The 18,509-nt window shown below is 37.6% G+C and overlaps 1 protein-coding gene across 1 annotated transcript in view; it reads left to right on the top strand.

Annotated features, from left to right (window-relative positions):
* The window catches only part of LOC140229138 (ras-related protein R-Ras2-like), a 50,763-nt gene extending 32,619 nt beyond the window's left edge, over positions 1-18,144 (top strand). Inside the window, exons 3-6 of the mRNA XM_072309404.1 lie at positions 6,787-6,889; positions 11,780-11,888; positions 15,078-15,196; positions 17,549-18,144. Of these exons, the coding sequence (XP_072165505.1) occupies positions 6,787-6,889; positions 11,780-11,888; positions 15,078-15,196; positions 17,549-17,630 (413 nt within the window). The 3' untranslated portion in view covers positions 17,631-18,144. The remainder of the gene's footprint in view (positions 1-6,786; positions 6,890-11,779; positions 11,889-15,077; positions 15,197-17,548) is intronic.
* The last annotated feature ends 365 nt before the right edge of the window (positions 18,145-18,509 follow it).

The following is an 18,509-nucleotide window of genomic DNA, read 5'->3' as shown; positions in this document are numbered from 1 at the left end:
CGACCAGCGTCACCTGAGCTACCACTTGGTACGAAAAGTTAGTTTGCAGGCACAAACCCTTGTTTGTCAAAGCAAGAGTCTGCGTTTGCCAAGACTACTACACGCACCACTGGCACTGCTACACGCGCCAGTGCTAGTGGTGCGTGTAGTAGTCTTGACACGCGCAGACTTGTTTTATGACCAACAAGGTCTTGTCACAACTAAAGTGCCCATTTTTACAAAGTGAGTTTTCAAGTTTGAGACATTATTACTCCTGAACAAAAAGCGGTACTGACCCCTAATTTTCTCCAAATATTAATTATATGTCAAACAAAATTCCTGAAACGTTTCAAGATAATCCTTCAGTCATTCTCTGATTTATGCCGAATCAAGCATTTTCATGATTTTCCTTTTTTCAGAAAAATATCAAAAAATTAGTGTTTTTTCCTTAAAATCTCAATCCAGTTAGCACAATAACCCACAAAAATGGTATCAACTTGTAGAAAATTTTATTCTCTTTCATATGACATCACATTTGTTGAAATCTGATGTTTCTCTCGAATTCTATCATTCAAATAACAAATTCAGTAAATATGGCGGCCATTTTGGACGCCATCTTGGATTTGGAGGCTTTCGCAACAAATTTTTTGAGGTAGACCAGTGGAATGTTGTTTGTTACAATAAAAACTTGAAAATAAGCATGGTCTACTTAGTTTGTAGAGAGAGTGCAACTCGACCTCTGTTTTAAGGTTTTGGCCCCCCCGGTTAAATGTATTATTAACAGAAACATATTGTGCTTGTATCCATGTTAAAAAACAAACCTAGTGTTTCAACTACCAACTCAGTGAACAGGCTTTATTAATTAATGTTAATATGACTGTTTTGATCTAGATGTGATCATTAGGGACAGTTTGGATGTCTATTGGATTCTGTCTTTTACTTGTGTAAAAAACAGAAATTCTTTTGTTGTGGCCTTTGTACATATTTTTAAGACACAACAATGAAGATGTAAGAAACAAAATGCCGTTTACATATATCAAAGATACAATTTCCATGAAATCTGATTGTTTTTGGCGAGCATAGAAATTTAATGTCCATAGAATGAGATATTTTCCCTTCCTGTACAGGAATAGGGATATGCACCCTGGGAAAAGTCAGTGGAACTATAAACAAGTTGACTGAGTGGCACAAACAGATCATCAGAATTAGATATTATGTTTTTGTCAATGCTGTTTGCCAGCATAATGACAAACACACACTACCCAATGCTCTCATATTGATACTAGAGTATTGTATTTTGATGATTTCTTGATGGAGGTTATAGTGGCAATTAGTAATTATGAGCAAAGATGATAAATGGGTCCATTTCATTTGCGTAAGTGCCAAACACATTTGCACAAAGATACTATTTTTTTTTTCATCATGGCTATTCTACTAATTTTTTTCTCCTCTCATTTATTTCTCTTCCATTGCATGTTGTGTTTCTCTTGTTTCAAATGTAATTTCACAATTAGCCAATAATGTGTTTCTGTTGTTATTACCAAATACCACAAGGAAATGCAAATACACTGTAGGTGTTCATCAAAACATGCTTGTGATTTTTAATGGAGTTTCCATGAATTAGGTTAACTATTAGATGCTATCAGGGTTAAGTATGACGTCAATTTGTTTTGTGCATCGATGTATTCAAGTATCAACAAATATTGAATATTAAGAATTTTGTGTGTGTGTAAATAGTATACATGCATTACTATACAATTTGTCAAATTACCAAGACATACATATTACGTACGTTTACATATGTGACCGTGCATCACAAAACGAACAAAAAGTCGCACGCACTGAATTTGTATGAGGACTGGAATAGTTGAAAAGGGTCAGTTTGGTCAATCTTGACTTTTTTATATTTTCTGAAAGAGCAAGTCTTCTCCTACATTATGCTAAAGTTTGGTATCACGTAATGAACAGGAAAGTGTGTTTTTAGCAGTTTATCTTGAACACTTTTTTGTTTAAGTAGTGTGATTAGGTGTGTCTTTAGAGTCCCCCTTTCATTGCTTAAAAAAACCCTGTACACACTCTTCACTTTCAACTCTAATAACTATAGAAAGGATGATGCTTCTGCTTTTAAAGTTGGCATTTATCATGGACAGAATATTTTAATAGAACATGCGTAATGTCAGCTTAATCTGATAATCCCTTCATTGTTGTTAAACCGGTGGTTTTCATCCTGTTTTTCGTCCCATTCATCGCACAGGTAGCACAACCTGGACCCCGTTTACAGTGCGGGGCCGGGCTCGGCCGCGGCTCGGCCGTGGTCGAGTCCGGCCTCAATTGCGCGGCCGAGCCTCGCAATTTTGTCCGTTTACACTGCTGGGCTCGGCCGCGCTTTTGATTCGAACCTTTCAATATTTTGTCGTAGTGGCGCTCTGCTTGTAAACAAACGCAATTTGGTATTGTCTGGTTTTCAGACCCTTTGCCAAATGAATTCCGTGGCGACGAAGTCGCCGTTCGGGCAAAGGCCTTTGCCGAAGGAAAAAAATCCTTTGCAGGACAAAACCACCTTAAACTATACTAGTTTTCGACGTTGAGGGGGTTAGTATCCTGAATAGCGAAAGATACAGGCAGAGGGTTTGGAAGCCAGACTAAAATTGGCCGCGCAATTGGTCGCGCATTTGGCCCAGTTTGCGTTTACACCAAGGAGAGGCAGGGCTCGGCCGCGGCCAAGCCGCGGCCGAGACCACCTCCAGAGCGAGGCCAAATGCGAGGCCAATTTTGGCCTCGCATTTGGCCTTTGGCGCGTTTACACTGAAGCGGGGCTGGGCTCGGCCGCGGCTCGGCCACGGCCGAGCCTCGCACTGTAAATGGGGTCCTGGTGAAGATTAAGGGCAAGTCCAAGATAATGTCCCCTCAGATGCTCAAAATTCATCTTTATTTAATCAAGAAGTTATTGATATCATGTTGTAGCCAAAGAGTTAAATCATATATTTCCAGCAAAGAAAATATTGAATTATGCAAATTTATGAAAGAAATATGGCCTTAATTTGCATAAATTAAAAACAAACCTTACGTATGGGACAAATTAAAAATATTCATCTAAAATCAGTTGAATTTGTCCTTGACCTAGTTCCTTCATGGACATGACCCCTGTATGAGCTAGTATAATTTCCAATAGGTAAGACAAGGTCAGTACATTAATTATGCAAATTATGCTCTTTCCCAGAACGAAGTGTCCCATACGTAAGGATTTGAGTATGTTTTTTTAAGTTTTTTCTGAAGATTTGTAACATTGACCAATCATACTTTAGGAAGTTCTAATTCATTCATTTTAACTCCAGATTAGCAAAACTAAATGTGGAAATTTAATTAGTCCTTCATCTTATAACTAATTAAAGTTTGCTTACGTATGGGACAAATGCCTTACGTATGGGACATTACATGCAAAGTGAATGGGAAAACCGCCTTTTGACATGGATGCTATATGTCCTTACATTTGTTTGGTTAATGGTTATCTTTGCACCTACTCTAAAGGATATGTCTATATATCTACCTCTCCTACTTAGTTGACCTCAGGGAGAGTGTAAGAACAGCATTATTGAGTCATTCTATGATTAAGAAAGGAAAATAAAGAATATTCATTTATACTTGTATTTTCTTATTTTCATTACAGGCTGTGCAGCTGGTCTTCAATTAACATTCCTCCCTTTAACATTTTGATATTGGACATTTTCTTAATTCAGTTATCATTTTCAACTTTACCTCTCTACAAAATGACTTTGTCCTAGAGAATGGGATTCTCTGAGTGTCATTTTAGGTGCAGTACACTGTTCAGCATGTACTACAGGCTGACAGGCTGTACAGTCTAAAAAGGGAAATCAAAACAATTGTGCTTGTGGCGCTCATCAATGAAAACATTACAGGTCTTACTGAAAAGAAATATCACTTGAGGTGACAGTAGGTAACTTTGTCATTACTTGAGTTGATAGCAAAGGAAAAACCCTACGAGAATATTTCTTATTTTGATATGATGTTTCATATTTCAACTTCACACCCTCAGAATATGTCATGACTTATCAAGGTCATGAACATGATTTCTGAAAATCCTGTAAAATGAAGACTATAGTTTACATTTGCCATGAACCACAATATCAATACTGGTTCTGTGGTTGGAGTGCTAATAACACAAATTACACAAACAAATAGTGAGTTTAATTTTCTTATCTATATTGTGTTTGAAGAGACAGATGTGCTCTGAGACATCTTCATCAATTCATACTTACTTTGTACCCCACATCTACACAATCATCAACAAGCATTGCAATCTCGTAGTGTATGATCAAATTAGGTTATTAGAATTTATCAAAATTGTAAGTTTCAGATCAGTGAGTTACTTAAGTGTTTCAAATCTAGAATTACATTTTCTCTTAAGATTTAAATGTACAAATGATAATCTTTCCTTTATCACTACACAAGCATGTATACTGTATGTACAAAGTATAAACACAAATCTTATCGTCTTTAGTTTCATAGACCTGAAGCCAAACAATTTGAAAAAAAAAAAGCCAGCATTGGCACATACATTCTTCAATCTCTTTGTTCTACCACGGCTTTTAAAATCTAAAAGTTTCATTAAAATTAGATTGATTTTGCTGAAGCTAAAATTCACATGGCAAAACATGATGATTACAGAGCAAAATTAATCACTCTTCTTGTTGTTTTGTTTTGTGTTGCATCTCAAACAATTATAAAGCTCTATAAAAACTTAGACAACTTGCAAGGTTAGCCTAGAACTACTGAAAGTACCCACTTCAAACTGTATTTGCAAATTACACTGTACATGACATTTGATTTTACAGTTGAAATGATCAAGACTACAAATTAGGCATGGCACATGTGCATGTATGCTACATCAAGGTCGCAAGCTGGAATTCGCACATTTTTTTTTTTTTTGTCATTTGATAAAAGATATTGATCAGAGTATTACAAATGGGCTAGAAATAGAGTGTCAGTATACAGTATCTGTATGTGTAGACATCATGAGGACAGTGTTAATGCATGACGGAATCCAATCTAAGACATTTAATTGTAAATTGGTAATTACTTTTGTCTTATTTTAGCTTTTGTTAGGTACATGTATCTGAACGGGGAAAGTACCCACTTAGAAGTCTATTTCATTTGTTACATGTTGTAGCATGATTTGTGGAACTGAATATGACACTATGGGGAAATTTAAAGTCATTCCCATCAATACACTTGTGCACTAAAGACAAATGTCCCATACGTAAGTTGAGCCATGTCCCATACGTAAGGTGTACTTTCGTTAATTGAATGAACTTCATAAAAATATGCGCCATTCTTTTGCAGTGAAACTTTGCTGAAAGATACTTCAGTATTGTACCTTTCTTCACTTCTAAACAGAACTTGATCAGTTAGGTACTTTCAGAGAATTTTCAAATCAAACTTTATTTTGAAAAATCCAGTTTTTCTCTGGTCCCATACGTAAGTTGCCATATTTTTCTTAATAAAATAATTAACCCAAGGTCAAATGACATCAAACTTAAACACAATATTCTTCTCAGGGATACCAGTCCTCCTGATGATAAACAGTAAAATCCAAGTGCTCCTTCATTACTTTTCAGAGGTTTGAAATCTCTGAATGTCCCATACGTAAGGTGCGCGATATCTTGGACTTGCCCTTAAACGCTTGAATAGACCCTGTGCTTTATAGCCTCACTTTTCTGAAGTGTGTGCTTTCTTTCCAATATTTAGATAGTTTGGGAGAGTCCGTATGATTTGAGTTATACATCAATTTAAAGCTTGAAGTCTGCTCTCTCAGAATATGCTCTTAACTAAAAATCCATGTCTGGCGACTTTTTGTTTGTTTTGTGGTGCAGGGTCACATACATACATTCATGTAGCGCACATATTTCAATACAATACAATACAATACAATACAATAAGTATTTATTTGTTAAATGTATAATTTGCAGCATGTACAATTTATAGGCCCCCTATTGTATGTATGTATTGTATGTACGTAAAGCATATTTATGTATGTGTGGGTATATGTACATATCAATTTACAATGTATGTATGTATAATTTCTGAGCTCTGCTACAACTTACATATGGTTTTTATCCATCTTGACTCATGCCTTTTTTATCACATGATCAGCATTTAACAAACCATATATAAAGTGCATATTTTGTTTTTCTTCAACAAAAAAAAATTACTCTAATTTAATAATACATAAAATACACTTGTATCGTAGTCTGCGAGGGTCGAGGGATAGGGCATCAACATAAGGAAAAGGAGGCGTGGGGGAAGATGGGTTCCTGACCCTAGATGTCTCAGGAGCAGAGGATAAGGTTTGAAAATAAAAGTGCCCCCATTGCAGAGAATACCACATATCAATCTGGAGCAAGATGTAACAGCACAATTCTGTCATAATGTTTTGTTTTGTTTTGGGGGTTTTCTTTGTTAAGTTTGAATTTTTGAGGTTGAGGGTTCAAAGGTCACATTGATTGCTTGTTGCTGAGGGAAAAATTGTATATCTATACATCTATACATCTAGATGCAAAAACACTCATCTGAAAGGGGGTGAGATTCCACTCTAATTCCTAATTATTCAGCAGGTGTACACAATGACATGTAGGATCATAGCATGAGCAAACTGGTCAAGATGTGACTGTGGATATTGTGATATGATTTTTTTTTTTTTTTTTTGAATGAGTACAGCACTAGGGTTCAAAAGGTTAGAGTGTATAAATAATTCTTTAATCGTTCCTTTTTTGTCTCTCTTGCCTTCAGTTCTAGACACAGCTGGCCAGGATGAGTTTAGTGCAATGAGAGAGCAGTACATGAGGACAGGGGATGGATTCCTTCTTGTCTTCTCCCTCATCAACAGGACGAGGTAATTGTTAACCCATTGAGGATGGACTGATTTTGCTACAACATGCATTTCCCATAGACCCCAGAGTATACCCGGGACTCATCCTCAACGGGTTGAAGGACAAGTCTACTGTTATAGACATGTGGATTGATTGAATGCAACAATAGTATGAGAACACATCAGTGAAAGTTTAAGAAAAATCGGACAATCCATTCCAAAGAAAATTCAACGTATAGTAAAAGAATGCTTGACTTGCCTCTTCAAGAAGGCAGGGGGAATAATATCATTCTTCCTATACATCAGCGATATGTCGAGGAAATGTGCACTATATTAAAAAAACTGATGATAAAATATTTTGAAATTATCTTTATATTTTTGTTCTATGCATGTGACATCATAGACTATAGTAGTCTTCTGATCTAGCAGTGACTACACAGATACTTTCAGGCCTCGAATTTCGCCAGTTTTAGGGACAGGCAATTTTGGTTTTAGGGGCACTCTCTCTCAAAATTTTTTAAGGGCAGCAAGGAAAAGTTGCAGTAAGCATGGTAATTTTGAGAGAGGCATTGCGGCAAGTAGATAGGGCATTGCAGCAAATTGCCTTTTGCCCCCAGGTAATTCGAGGCCTGTACTTTAGAAATTCATAACTTTTGAACAGATTGTCCCATTTTTCCCAGACTTTCACTGATGTGTTCTACTAATATTGCTGCATTCACTCAATCCACATGTATATGAAGGTGGACTTGTCCTTTAACATCCCTGAGATGTTTTGAGTCCAGCAGCAGTATTCTGTTTTGTAGTTGTAATTTCTTCAATCATGACAATGGTCCTAGGCTTTATGTCATAGAGCCGTTGGCACTACAGTTTCCACCATGGTAAATTGTTGGCAACGATTAGCCAATCACCTACACATTTTCTCTAGACAGCCGCATTTATTAGGTGATACGCTTTTAGCGTATCACCTATTGTGATTGTCAAAATCTGTCTTTTTTCTTATTCTTCTTTCTTTCTGGCCTATTTTGTGTCGTCAATATCTCAAGAATGACATTACGGAGTAACATGACATTTTCAGTCAACATGTCTCATGACAATATCTAGCCACAATAAGGTTTTCATGACAGTAACGTATCTATGACGTCATCTAGGCGCCATTTTGTGATTTTCGGACCATGTTACATGATCGATCATAACTTCATAACTAAAGGTCCTTTCTGTATCAGTTTTTGTGGACATAAAGTTCAGGTCACGCTCTATCTTTCTTTCTCAGATGCTAATTACCTAGGACGTCATCTAGGACGCGTAAGCGCGCGTCAAACATTTAAAAGGCTCAAAACAACTTTCCAATGGGAAATCTCGAAGTTTCAGACAATTTTAAGCGTTTCAAACAATTTTGCGCGTGCGCGTCCGTCCGCGCATTTTCGCGCGCACAGCGCGTCAGTAACATGAAAATGCACATTTTTTGACTGATCTGGATTCCTGATACTTTGAGTAACAATATCCATTGATTTCTGATAGATTTTGACAAATAACAAAGCAATGCACTGGCGTCAAAGTTGAAATTTCGCGTGCGCATCTATGTGCAAATATAGTGAAAAAACATGTCTTTGTTTATTTCGCCATAGCTCTTTAAAACGTCAGGTGACCCTATGTTTTTATTGCATATTACAAAAGCATATGAATTGAAAATAACGTTTCAAGTATCATTATTTCCATAATTAAAATATGACGTCATCATATCGTCATCTGAAATCAAAAAAGTGGAATTAATTTTTTTAAGGTACTGTTTCTGACATTCATTTGCTCGTATCTCTGTTGTTTAAGCTCAATATTATCCCAAATTTAGATATGTTGTACTTTGAACATTTGCCTTTTAAGTCCATGTCATGCTTTTGATATTTAATGACGTCATCATACCTTAAATTGTGATTAAAGGTAAAGACGCAAAATCGGACAAGTTTACGTTTATTGTCTATGGGAGGTGATTTTTTTTTAAAGCATCAATTGACTTAACAACGTTTAAGCACCTTTATCTCAGCTGATTTTGCTTCATTTCCTCTGAAACTTTAATATGTTGTAGCTGAGACAATAAGCTGCAGTAATCATGCATTTTATTCTTTGAAATCTCCTCATCAGATTGACAATTTTGCAGTTTAAAACTGAAAATGAAAATGGAATGTGGACAAAACGATTCCCCATGTATCTTTCACATACATAAGTTTACGTTCCCCATATTTTCTCGTCGAGACGTATGGCCGAGTGGTTAAAGGCGCCGTCTCAGAGACGTGAGATTGCGGGTTCGAACCCCACAAGATCACGAAACATTTTTTTTTTATTTTACTTTTTTTCTTCAATTTTGTATTTCATATTCGTCCATGTAGAAATCACGTTCGTATATAAACGCACCTATACACACACACAGACACACACACACGCCATATCCCTCTTTTTTGTGTGTTGGAGACCACATTGCTTCGACTGCAGCAACATTTTGCAGGTTGACTTTGTCAAACCGATCATAGTATGTAATGACGACGACTGAGGTGTTGTACTTTGAACAATTGTCTTTCAAGACGATGTCATTGTTTTGTAATTTGATGACGTCATTACACTGAAAATTGTGATTAAAGGCAAGGTATCAAAACCAGCCGATTATAGGTTTTATGTCTGCGGGACGTATTTTTCCCAAGTTGCCAGAAATGGCATAGTGACCTCAGTCGTTACAGGGCCGCTTCTCCGTCTAGCAATGCAATAGATGTTCACCAGGCCACGTTAGTTGAGTGGGCATTGACTTTCCCCCTGTTATATCTATACATTGTTTTTTTTTTTGTCTTACCATTTCCGTGGATGACCCGTGGCCGAGTGGTTACAGAAACGGTTTCGCATGCACGCTCAATATAAGTTCAAGGTGCCTATATCACATTCTTTTCTTTGTCGATCACAGATGACCGTCATCTGATGACCACAAGCGTATCACCTAACTCGTCCTCAATGTGACGAGTTTTCATGTCTCGTTGTGACTTATTTCTTCCCATCACATGAACTGCACTCTGGATTCACTTCTAGGTTTAACTGGAAGTTTCCATTGCATCATGGGTTCATTCATGTCTGGCTGTGATGTACTGTTTGAAATGGATTGGGGGAGTATTACCTATTTTATTGATTTAATGAAACTGATTGAAATCTTCAGAAACTGCCGTAATAACTGTGATTAAAAGCACTAGACTACTTAACAATAATGGCTTTCATTTTCTATCAATTTCTATCTCTTTTTAAAGAACATTTTGGGGTTTTCATGTCGAGAGGTCAAGGGGATATCAGCTAAACAGCTAGATATATTTGGCAATTCATATGGTTTAAAACAGACCTCCAAACTTTTTTTTTTTGCCCTCCGTGACATGGCCAGTCAAACTAAGATGCCTTTTGCTGTGTGCGTCTGTCGCGTGACAAAGTTTTCTGAAATGCCTTTAATGTGTCAATTAATGTGGATATCTGTTGTGGTTTTCAACTAGTGGTTCATTAGAAACCAGCCTTAATTACATAGTAATTTCATTGTGAGTGTTAAAGTTGAGTAGTGATGTTGTAGTACAGAAGCTATTAATTTCTGTTCTGTTGATCTTATAAAGCCTGTAGTCTCAACATTTGCCATGTGGCAAAGGTGTCCTCATCTTTTCTTCCTTTAATATCCTGTTCACAAAATTACATACATGTATGAAATATGTAACGTTTATATAAAATGTTACACTTTCATCAGTTTTCACAAAACGAATGCTATTTAGAGGAGGTACAATGTAATAACGTAATTGCTAGTTTTACACAATGTTATTTGGTGTGATGGATAGAAATCAATTTGGGATGAATTACATTACACAGAGAGAGTTGCAAGTGAGTGCTTGGTTGGTGGCCATGCCAAATAAACTTCATAGAAACATAAATGAATGAACTAGAAAAGCACTCGTAGAGCGCAGACCTCCGCCAAGCAGCTCATTTTCACCCATTATTGTACAGGCATGCTGAAAATCGTCCAATGTCCAATAATAGAAGCCATTCATTTACATCATCAGCTTGCAGCCACGCCCCGCCTCGCCCAAGCAGTGCACACACTTCAGAGCGTGCATGCAAGCCTCAAATATGCGCAGCTTGAACCCCCAAGTTCATTGACCCTATCTGCAAAGAGATTTAAAAAAAAATCCTTCAAAAATCCATAAAAATTCCTGGATAATTACCAAAATTGAATCCTCCCTTCACTGTGTCATTATCAAGTTTTTGTGCAAGTTTCATTCGAATCTGTTCACAACTGTTTGAGTTATTTTGCAAACACACAAACCAACACCAATGATCACTTAAAGGGGAAGGCTAGTAACTGATCAGTGGGAATCAGTGGAAATGCTGGGAGATGATTGTTCCAATCCTTATGGGATTCATTCAAGAGTTCATTGTATATCTATTGTTGTGTGAACATGATTTGCTTCAGAACGGTCTCATATTCAAGTAATGTGCAGATTAATGCTCCGTCACCGACCAGGGACGCTAACCTGGAAGCATTAAACTGCACATTACTTGAATATGAGACCATTCTGAAGCAAATCATTTTCACACAACAATAGATATACAATGAACTCTTGAATGAATCCCATAAGGATTGGAACAATCACCTCCCAGCATTTCCACTGATTCCCACTGATCAGTTACTAGCCTTCCCCTTTAACCTCCTCCTTCCTTGGCGGAGGTATTAAACTATCGTGATTGCATGTGAAAGCAAAGGCATTCTGTCAACTGTTCACTGCGGTTGAGCTGCTCCAGTTTTCTATTCCCAATATTCTCCATGGAATATTTATTGCATTTTTTTCTTTGTGCACCTACCAGTCTTACACTCTCTCTCTCTTTCTCTTTCTATTCCCCTCCCCCCTCTAGTTTTGATGAGATCTACAAATATCACCGGCAGATCTTGAGAGTGAAAGACAGGGACGAGTTTCCGATGATTCTCATTGGCAACAAGGCAGATTTGGAAGAGGGCAGAGTGGTAAGTAGCCCATTTTTTTTTTTTTTTTACTGTACATCTAACCATAATTGATTATGCTCGTCACAATGATTAACAACTGTTTATGTTGAGAACGGGTCACAGTCTAATCAGGAAATAACTGTATTCTGTGGTGAACTTGGCATATTGACCAGGGGCAGATCCAGGAATTATTTAAAGGGCGGCGCAACTAATATTTCTGGTGCCAATTCTTGGTTTCATTTCATTTTTTCTTTTTATTTCTTTTGTTTTTAACGAAAAAATAAAGGGGGGGGGGGGTTGCGTCCCCTGTGGATCCGCCACTGTTGACTATATAACATTTTCTGCTTATAGGAGTACTCTCTCTTATTAGGTATTTAAATAGGTGTGTAGTCTTTCGTGTCAGACTCACTTGTCACATTATTATTCCTATTGTCAGTCATTATTTGTTGTATTAAGATCCATTCTGTGTGTCACTGTGGGATAGTAGATGGGTGTAATATCTAACTCTCTGTGTGACACATTAATCACAGGTCTTTTCATAGGTGTGTGTGTGAATTTTTGCATATTTGTCTCATTGGCACTGACTGAGATAATGATGCCTATATTCATGCCATTAACTCATCATGTCTGAAGGTGATTTTTCTGCAGAAATCATCATTTTGTGATCATTGAATTTGTACCTCTGAAGTTTACTGCCTCTTTCATATTGGAGAGGAATTAGATAGAATGGATTTGGAATGAGCAAGTTGATGATGTCATATCCTCACAATTTTTCATGTATGTTTTGCATGAAATTTGGAAAAATTTTTATCTTTAGCTAAAACAAGTAAAAACATGTTCCCATTCCAATTATCAGAGTTGATATTCGTTCCTCTTTATTTAGGGTGGTTTTAAGATAAGTTCTATATTTACACAGAAATCTTCTCTAGCTCAGCTTCAATCGCTATGTACATGTTCATACGAGTTTTATAGCAAAGCAGGCGCAAACTAAATCAGAGAAAACGTAATAATGCTGTGGTATACACATTTTTCCAACAGGAAGAGAGCATAATGGATTATGGTGATAGAATAAACTCTTATCCTTTAATTAAACCCATTTTTCTGGGCATTATAACACAAAGAAACATGAATTTTAGGCCACGAAAGTAGGCACTCTTATCTATAAACTTCTACTCTGGGCCAGTGTCATGGGAATCCACTTGCTTATGGAGAATAAAATCTTAAATGAGATTTATTTTGGCTTGTTTCCACCAAACTCCTTGTAATGTTTTGTTTTGCTCATAATTCATGAACCTGTGTTTGTGTGTGCATGTGTATTTTGTATCTCTTTCGAAATGAGTGCTTGATACGGGGGAAAATCTTTCTCCTTATATTCCTTGTAACACTGTATGACAGTTTGGCATGTATTATCAGCTTAGAGCTGTGTCATTGAGCCTTTTTCTCATGCATATATGTGTGGGTGTTATGCATATCTATTTTTTTTTCTTTAATGTGATTGCGTGTGTGGGTGTAAGTCAGTATGCAGAGGTCTGAAATCAAGCTGGACCCTGAAGTAAGCCTAGCCAGGAAGACTTTGTAGATATTTTTGAGATGACATTGAAATTGTAAGACTGATGAAATACCACAACCACATGGCAGGCAGTGTATATTACGTGTCTTTGGTGGATTATTCCAGTTAAAGGATAGGCTCAAACATTCTTGGCAGATGTCATGTAAATATGCATGCCCTTCGATGTCGGTCCTACTTCCTATCGCTGAAGTATGCCATGTTTGCAGTATGACTTGAAGAAACAAACAAACCCAAGAAATGCCCCTGACAGACATGTAAGTCATTTCATGGTCTGCGTCGATAATAGACTTTGATAAACTCTTCTCACTCGGCTGCAAGCTTCATAATGGGTCAGATTTTGCCGTGCCGTGCTTTTGTTGCAGAGAAAATTTAAATGAAAACCTTTCCATCTTCATTGTGCTCAATAATACTGTAAAACGAGGAATGTACCCGTGCATTTTAATTTCACGAGAGCCAAGATTTGTGAAATTAGAATGCACTTGAAAGTTCTTCTCTACACTATATACATTGAATGCTAGTGGCAATTCTTGAAAATTATATGCCATGAAAAAGGCCATCAGCTCCAATTCGCAAAAATTTCATCAAACATGCAGAGTGGTTCAAGTCTGCTTGTGTTTTTGTTTGTTTTAATTGGATATAAAGCAGGTAAAAAAGTGCATATGTAATGGGATGTTGGAAGTTTCTCATTTTTTCCACAAAAGAAGTAATATCAATCATATGAGGTGTCAATGCCATTGCCTCACCACACTGTTGTTAGTTTGCATGCAAATTTGCACTCAACTTCCTTTTTTTTTAAATGAAATGAAAAAGATTTATCATTTCCTTCAGATCAAACTGTCAAATAGTTGTGGCAGCTTGCCAATTATAACTTTTAGGAGGAAATGGGACATAGTTTCTAGATTGTCAACCAAAACTTAGTTTTCTTACATATTTATTTTTATGAACTTACCAGAAGACTGTGGGATGATGACATCATTGTATCATCTCAATTTTCATTGCGAATAGTACCGCTTTAATACATAAAACTTGTGAAACTTTAAAATTCTGTGTCAACTTCCCTGTAGTGAGCATAAAGAAATTTCTGGGTTTTTTTTTATTTAGTTACGCACTAGCTGGATTGTACCCCATTCACAAAAGTCACTTTCACTTTATAAGGATTATTATAGGAGAAAAATAGTTTTAAAAGAAGTCAAGTTCTTTACTGGTGGAGCGGAATGCCAGGATCATCCGTATACATGTCTGGGGTGATCTATCACTTGGTCTACTCGCACTTAGTCTAATAGCCGCGTAGTCTCAACCCACATGGTCTAATCCCGTTTTGTCTACATCCAGTTCGTCCAATGACCATTTAGTCCAATTGCCACTTAGCCTCATTATCAGTTGGTCTTTCGTTTAATACCCACAGTTTATTAGACTAAATTGGAAAAATTCCAAGGAGGCAAAATTGCAATTAGACCATCTGGTCATTAGACCAAATGATAATTAGCCAAACTGGTCAAGTGAGGATTAGACCAAACAGGCATTAGATGAAATTGATAGTATAGACCACATGAGATTAGCCGCAGTGGTGTGACACGAACTAGGAAGTAGACCATCTGATGTTAGACCAAGTGGCAATAAACCGTGTCTGTATGTTTCAGGTATCGGCAGACGAGGCACAGCGGCTTGGGATGGAACTCAAACTGCACTACCTGGAAGCCAGTGCTAAGACCAGGATGAATGTAGAGAACTCCTTCTACGAGCTTGTAAGGAGAATAAGGTTAGTATGGACCCGCTTGGAGGTAGTTTTCGATGCTGGCAGGTGGGAATGATGCAGTTTGCAGATGTGTATTTATTCTTACCCCCCCCCCCCCCTTCTTTTTTTTTTGGTAACCTGTTGAGGACATGCCCGGAGTATTCTCGGGCAGGTGTACATGGGAAATGCATGTTGTAATAGCAAAATCAGCCCGTCCTCGACGGGTTAAGCCAAAATATGACATTTGCCTTTAATTGGCAGCCTGATAACTTATTCTTTCCTATAAAATCTTATCAGAGAATTGTCAGGAATGTAAACCGAGCAAGTTCAACGCTTAGCCAGAATTTGTAATGAAGTGAAGATAAGGAATATGAGTCAAATACCATGTGTTTCCACACCGAGCATCTTCCTTGCAATAAAAGACACCAATAACTTCACAGAGGATGCGTACCTACCCAGCCTGATTGATTATGATAACCGTGAAAGAAAATCAGGAAATGCATGGGTACTCTGGAGCTGTGCCATTTTTGAAGAGTTCGTGAGGATTCAAATTATGACATTGATGGACCTTTTTTTTTATTTCAGTTGCTAGTTTCTCAAAGGGCAGTATTGTTCCAAATACTTTGACCTTCAGTGGAAGTGTGTTGATCTTTATACGTTGGAGAATGTGACAGACAGAGAATTCTTGACCATAATTTTTTTACTTCCTGAAATCCCACTTTTATTTTTCCTTCACATGACAATGACTGCCATTCCAAATGAGTAGGCCTATCTGATTATGGTCTAACTGTCACTTTGATGACTCAAAGATTATAGCTGCGTAAAAGAAAATCAGAGAGAGGTTCTGATTAGCAGAGAATCATTTCTGACATAAATTGCAGCTGCCATGGCAACAACTATGAAATTGTTCTCATCAGTCCTTGGAAGGTGAAGACGACTAATGAGCATCTTCAGAATTTACTGATTGATACCAACACTGCTGTGTAGCTGATGATATTTCTCAAAGATATGTTTGAGAGAATTTTTTTTTTTTTTTGGTAGACTTCTGGAATAATTATTAGATGTAAAATTCAGGTGTGAGAGTTTCACATCCTGACAGATTGCCAGTACAGTCAAACCTGTCTAGAGCGGCCACGCAAGGGAGACGAAAAAAGTGGCCCCTATAGACATGTGGCAGCTCTAGACAGGTCATCCAACTTTGTGTGCATTGCCTACATGTACATGTATCATCGTTGTATACATCTATAAGTACTTTGCACACTTGTGTTTCATGCATTGAACAATGCCGGTGTTTATGAAATTGTTGCACATCAGCATGTGTACAGTCATGAAGAAAGCTAAACACTTATGCATTATTATGGCTGAATGAGTGATGAATGCAGCAATGGCGAATAATACTGGCGATCACTAAACGTTGCCCATGAATGACTGGCACGGCTACAAAGCAGAAAAACATGCTGAATTATCGGCTCTTTAGCCGCTATAGACAGGTTAAAACCTGTACCGCAGGAAACAAAATTTGTGGCTGCTGGCTGCGTTAGACAGGTGGCCGCCATACTCAGGGTCTTTAACAGGGATTTTCTCTCGGGGGATTTTTCAGTGGCCACTATAGACAGGTGGCCGCTAAGGCAGGTTTGACTGTAATTAAATGCAAAAACACAATGCTGCAAAGAGTACGGATCAGTGCAAAATGAGCCTGATTGTCCTCACACAGCTCAGTTGTTACTCTCCCCCGAGCTTGGACTGACTAGGAACCAGAGGTTTCCAGAAGAAGGGGTGTCTGTTATGTCATGGCAGACGCACTGAGGTCGAACTCTCTTTCCTTATTTTCTCACATACCAAGAGTGTTTAATATGAAACACAATTGTAATAATGCATCACTAGAATAGTGTTTCAAATTAAGTATTCTTGCCGTGTTAATGCAAATTTGAATTGCAGAGGGTGATTTGATTTGTAATTCTAATCATGTTTCAGATGATGGTACGGAGGTGTTTTCTATAGTCACGCTTTGTCAGAATTACAGAATGGAACAGTAGTATGAATGGATTGATCTCCAATAGTGTTTTGGGGGGCTGAGCTTATGGTGATCTTTCAACCACTTCTACAGATAAAAGACCACACTCCCCAAATACGCACATTGCAGTCAGAGTGCATGTTACATACCGCTCATGTGTCATTGATGGGAACTCGGAAAGAAGCCACACCTCCCCTCCTAGCTCCAAAATTCAAAACCGCAAAATCTGTGAAGCTTCCTCAGTTGTGTGAACACACGATGATTCAAATGATAATTTGCAATCATGTTTGTCATTCGGCATTACAATCTACCTTTCTAGATACGTGTGAAAACAACCTCTGATGCTTTTGTTTAATCTGCAGGAAGTTCCAGGCGGAGCAGAATCCCCCCATCCCGGAGAAGAATAAAGTGGGCCACTCAAGCAGGCGCTGCATCATCTTGTGAGGGGACCAGCAGGCTTGGATACCTCACCTCGCATCAGAGCCGTTTCCAAGGGACACACCCAGAGACGTTCCCGGGTCAGCCTGGGATGAGAAAGAACAACCAGACTGGTATTTTAAATGATTAAGATGTGCCAAATTGGCAGCTGGAACATTTATAATAAGTTGATTTATGCAATGCTGAACCTTCGTGAAGAAACACAACACCACAATCACCCTTGAATGGTGTAATTTTTATTTCGTGCTGTAATCTTTTCAAATAATTTTGTCATTGAGAAAAAAAAAAGTCATCGTTTAAAATTTTTGCAGTGAGAAGATTGTGTTTTCTCACTTGTTGCAAATATACAATATGGTATCTGTGTGGACAAGTGTCATTTTGTGATAGGAGTTTATGCTGTGCAATCATGTTGATGGCCAAGTTTATGAACTTTTTTTTAATAGAGGAAGTCATTATAAAAAAGAAGAAGAAGATGTACTCAGAATGTGAGATCATGTGACGTGATAAGGTTTGTGCACTACAGAGCATGTAATGCGACTTACGTCTTGTCTTCCTTGCTTTCTATTGAGAGGTAAAGCAAAGCAATGTTTTGTATCATGTCGTGTTCACTTGTTCAAGCTGCCTAGGCAAATGAACAGACAGCATCTAAAATCTGTATTTTTTTTTTGCAATTATTTTCATTGTACAATCACATTACACTCTCAAAGTTTGTGCCATTGTCAAGAAATTGTTGATTGCAGGTATTGTCAGTTATTTCAATTGGAAATAAATTGGCCATCTGTGACATGTAGCACTTGTAAAATACAGTACCACTACTATGACAATGGACACAAATACTTCTGAAGCAAACAGACTGTTGCCATAGTAATAGAGTACCAAAGTGAT

The sequence above is a fragment of the Diadema setosum genome, chromosome 5 (genome assembly GCF_964275005.1).
Source record: "Diadema setosum chromosome 5, eeDiaSeto1, whole genome shotgun sequence".
Taxonomy (NCBI): domain Eukaryota; kingdom Metazoa; phylum Echinodermata; class Echinoidea; order Diadematoida; family Diadematidae; genus Diadema; species Diadema setosum.
This window is presented reverse-complemented; position numbering and strand designations above follow the sequence as displayed.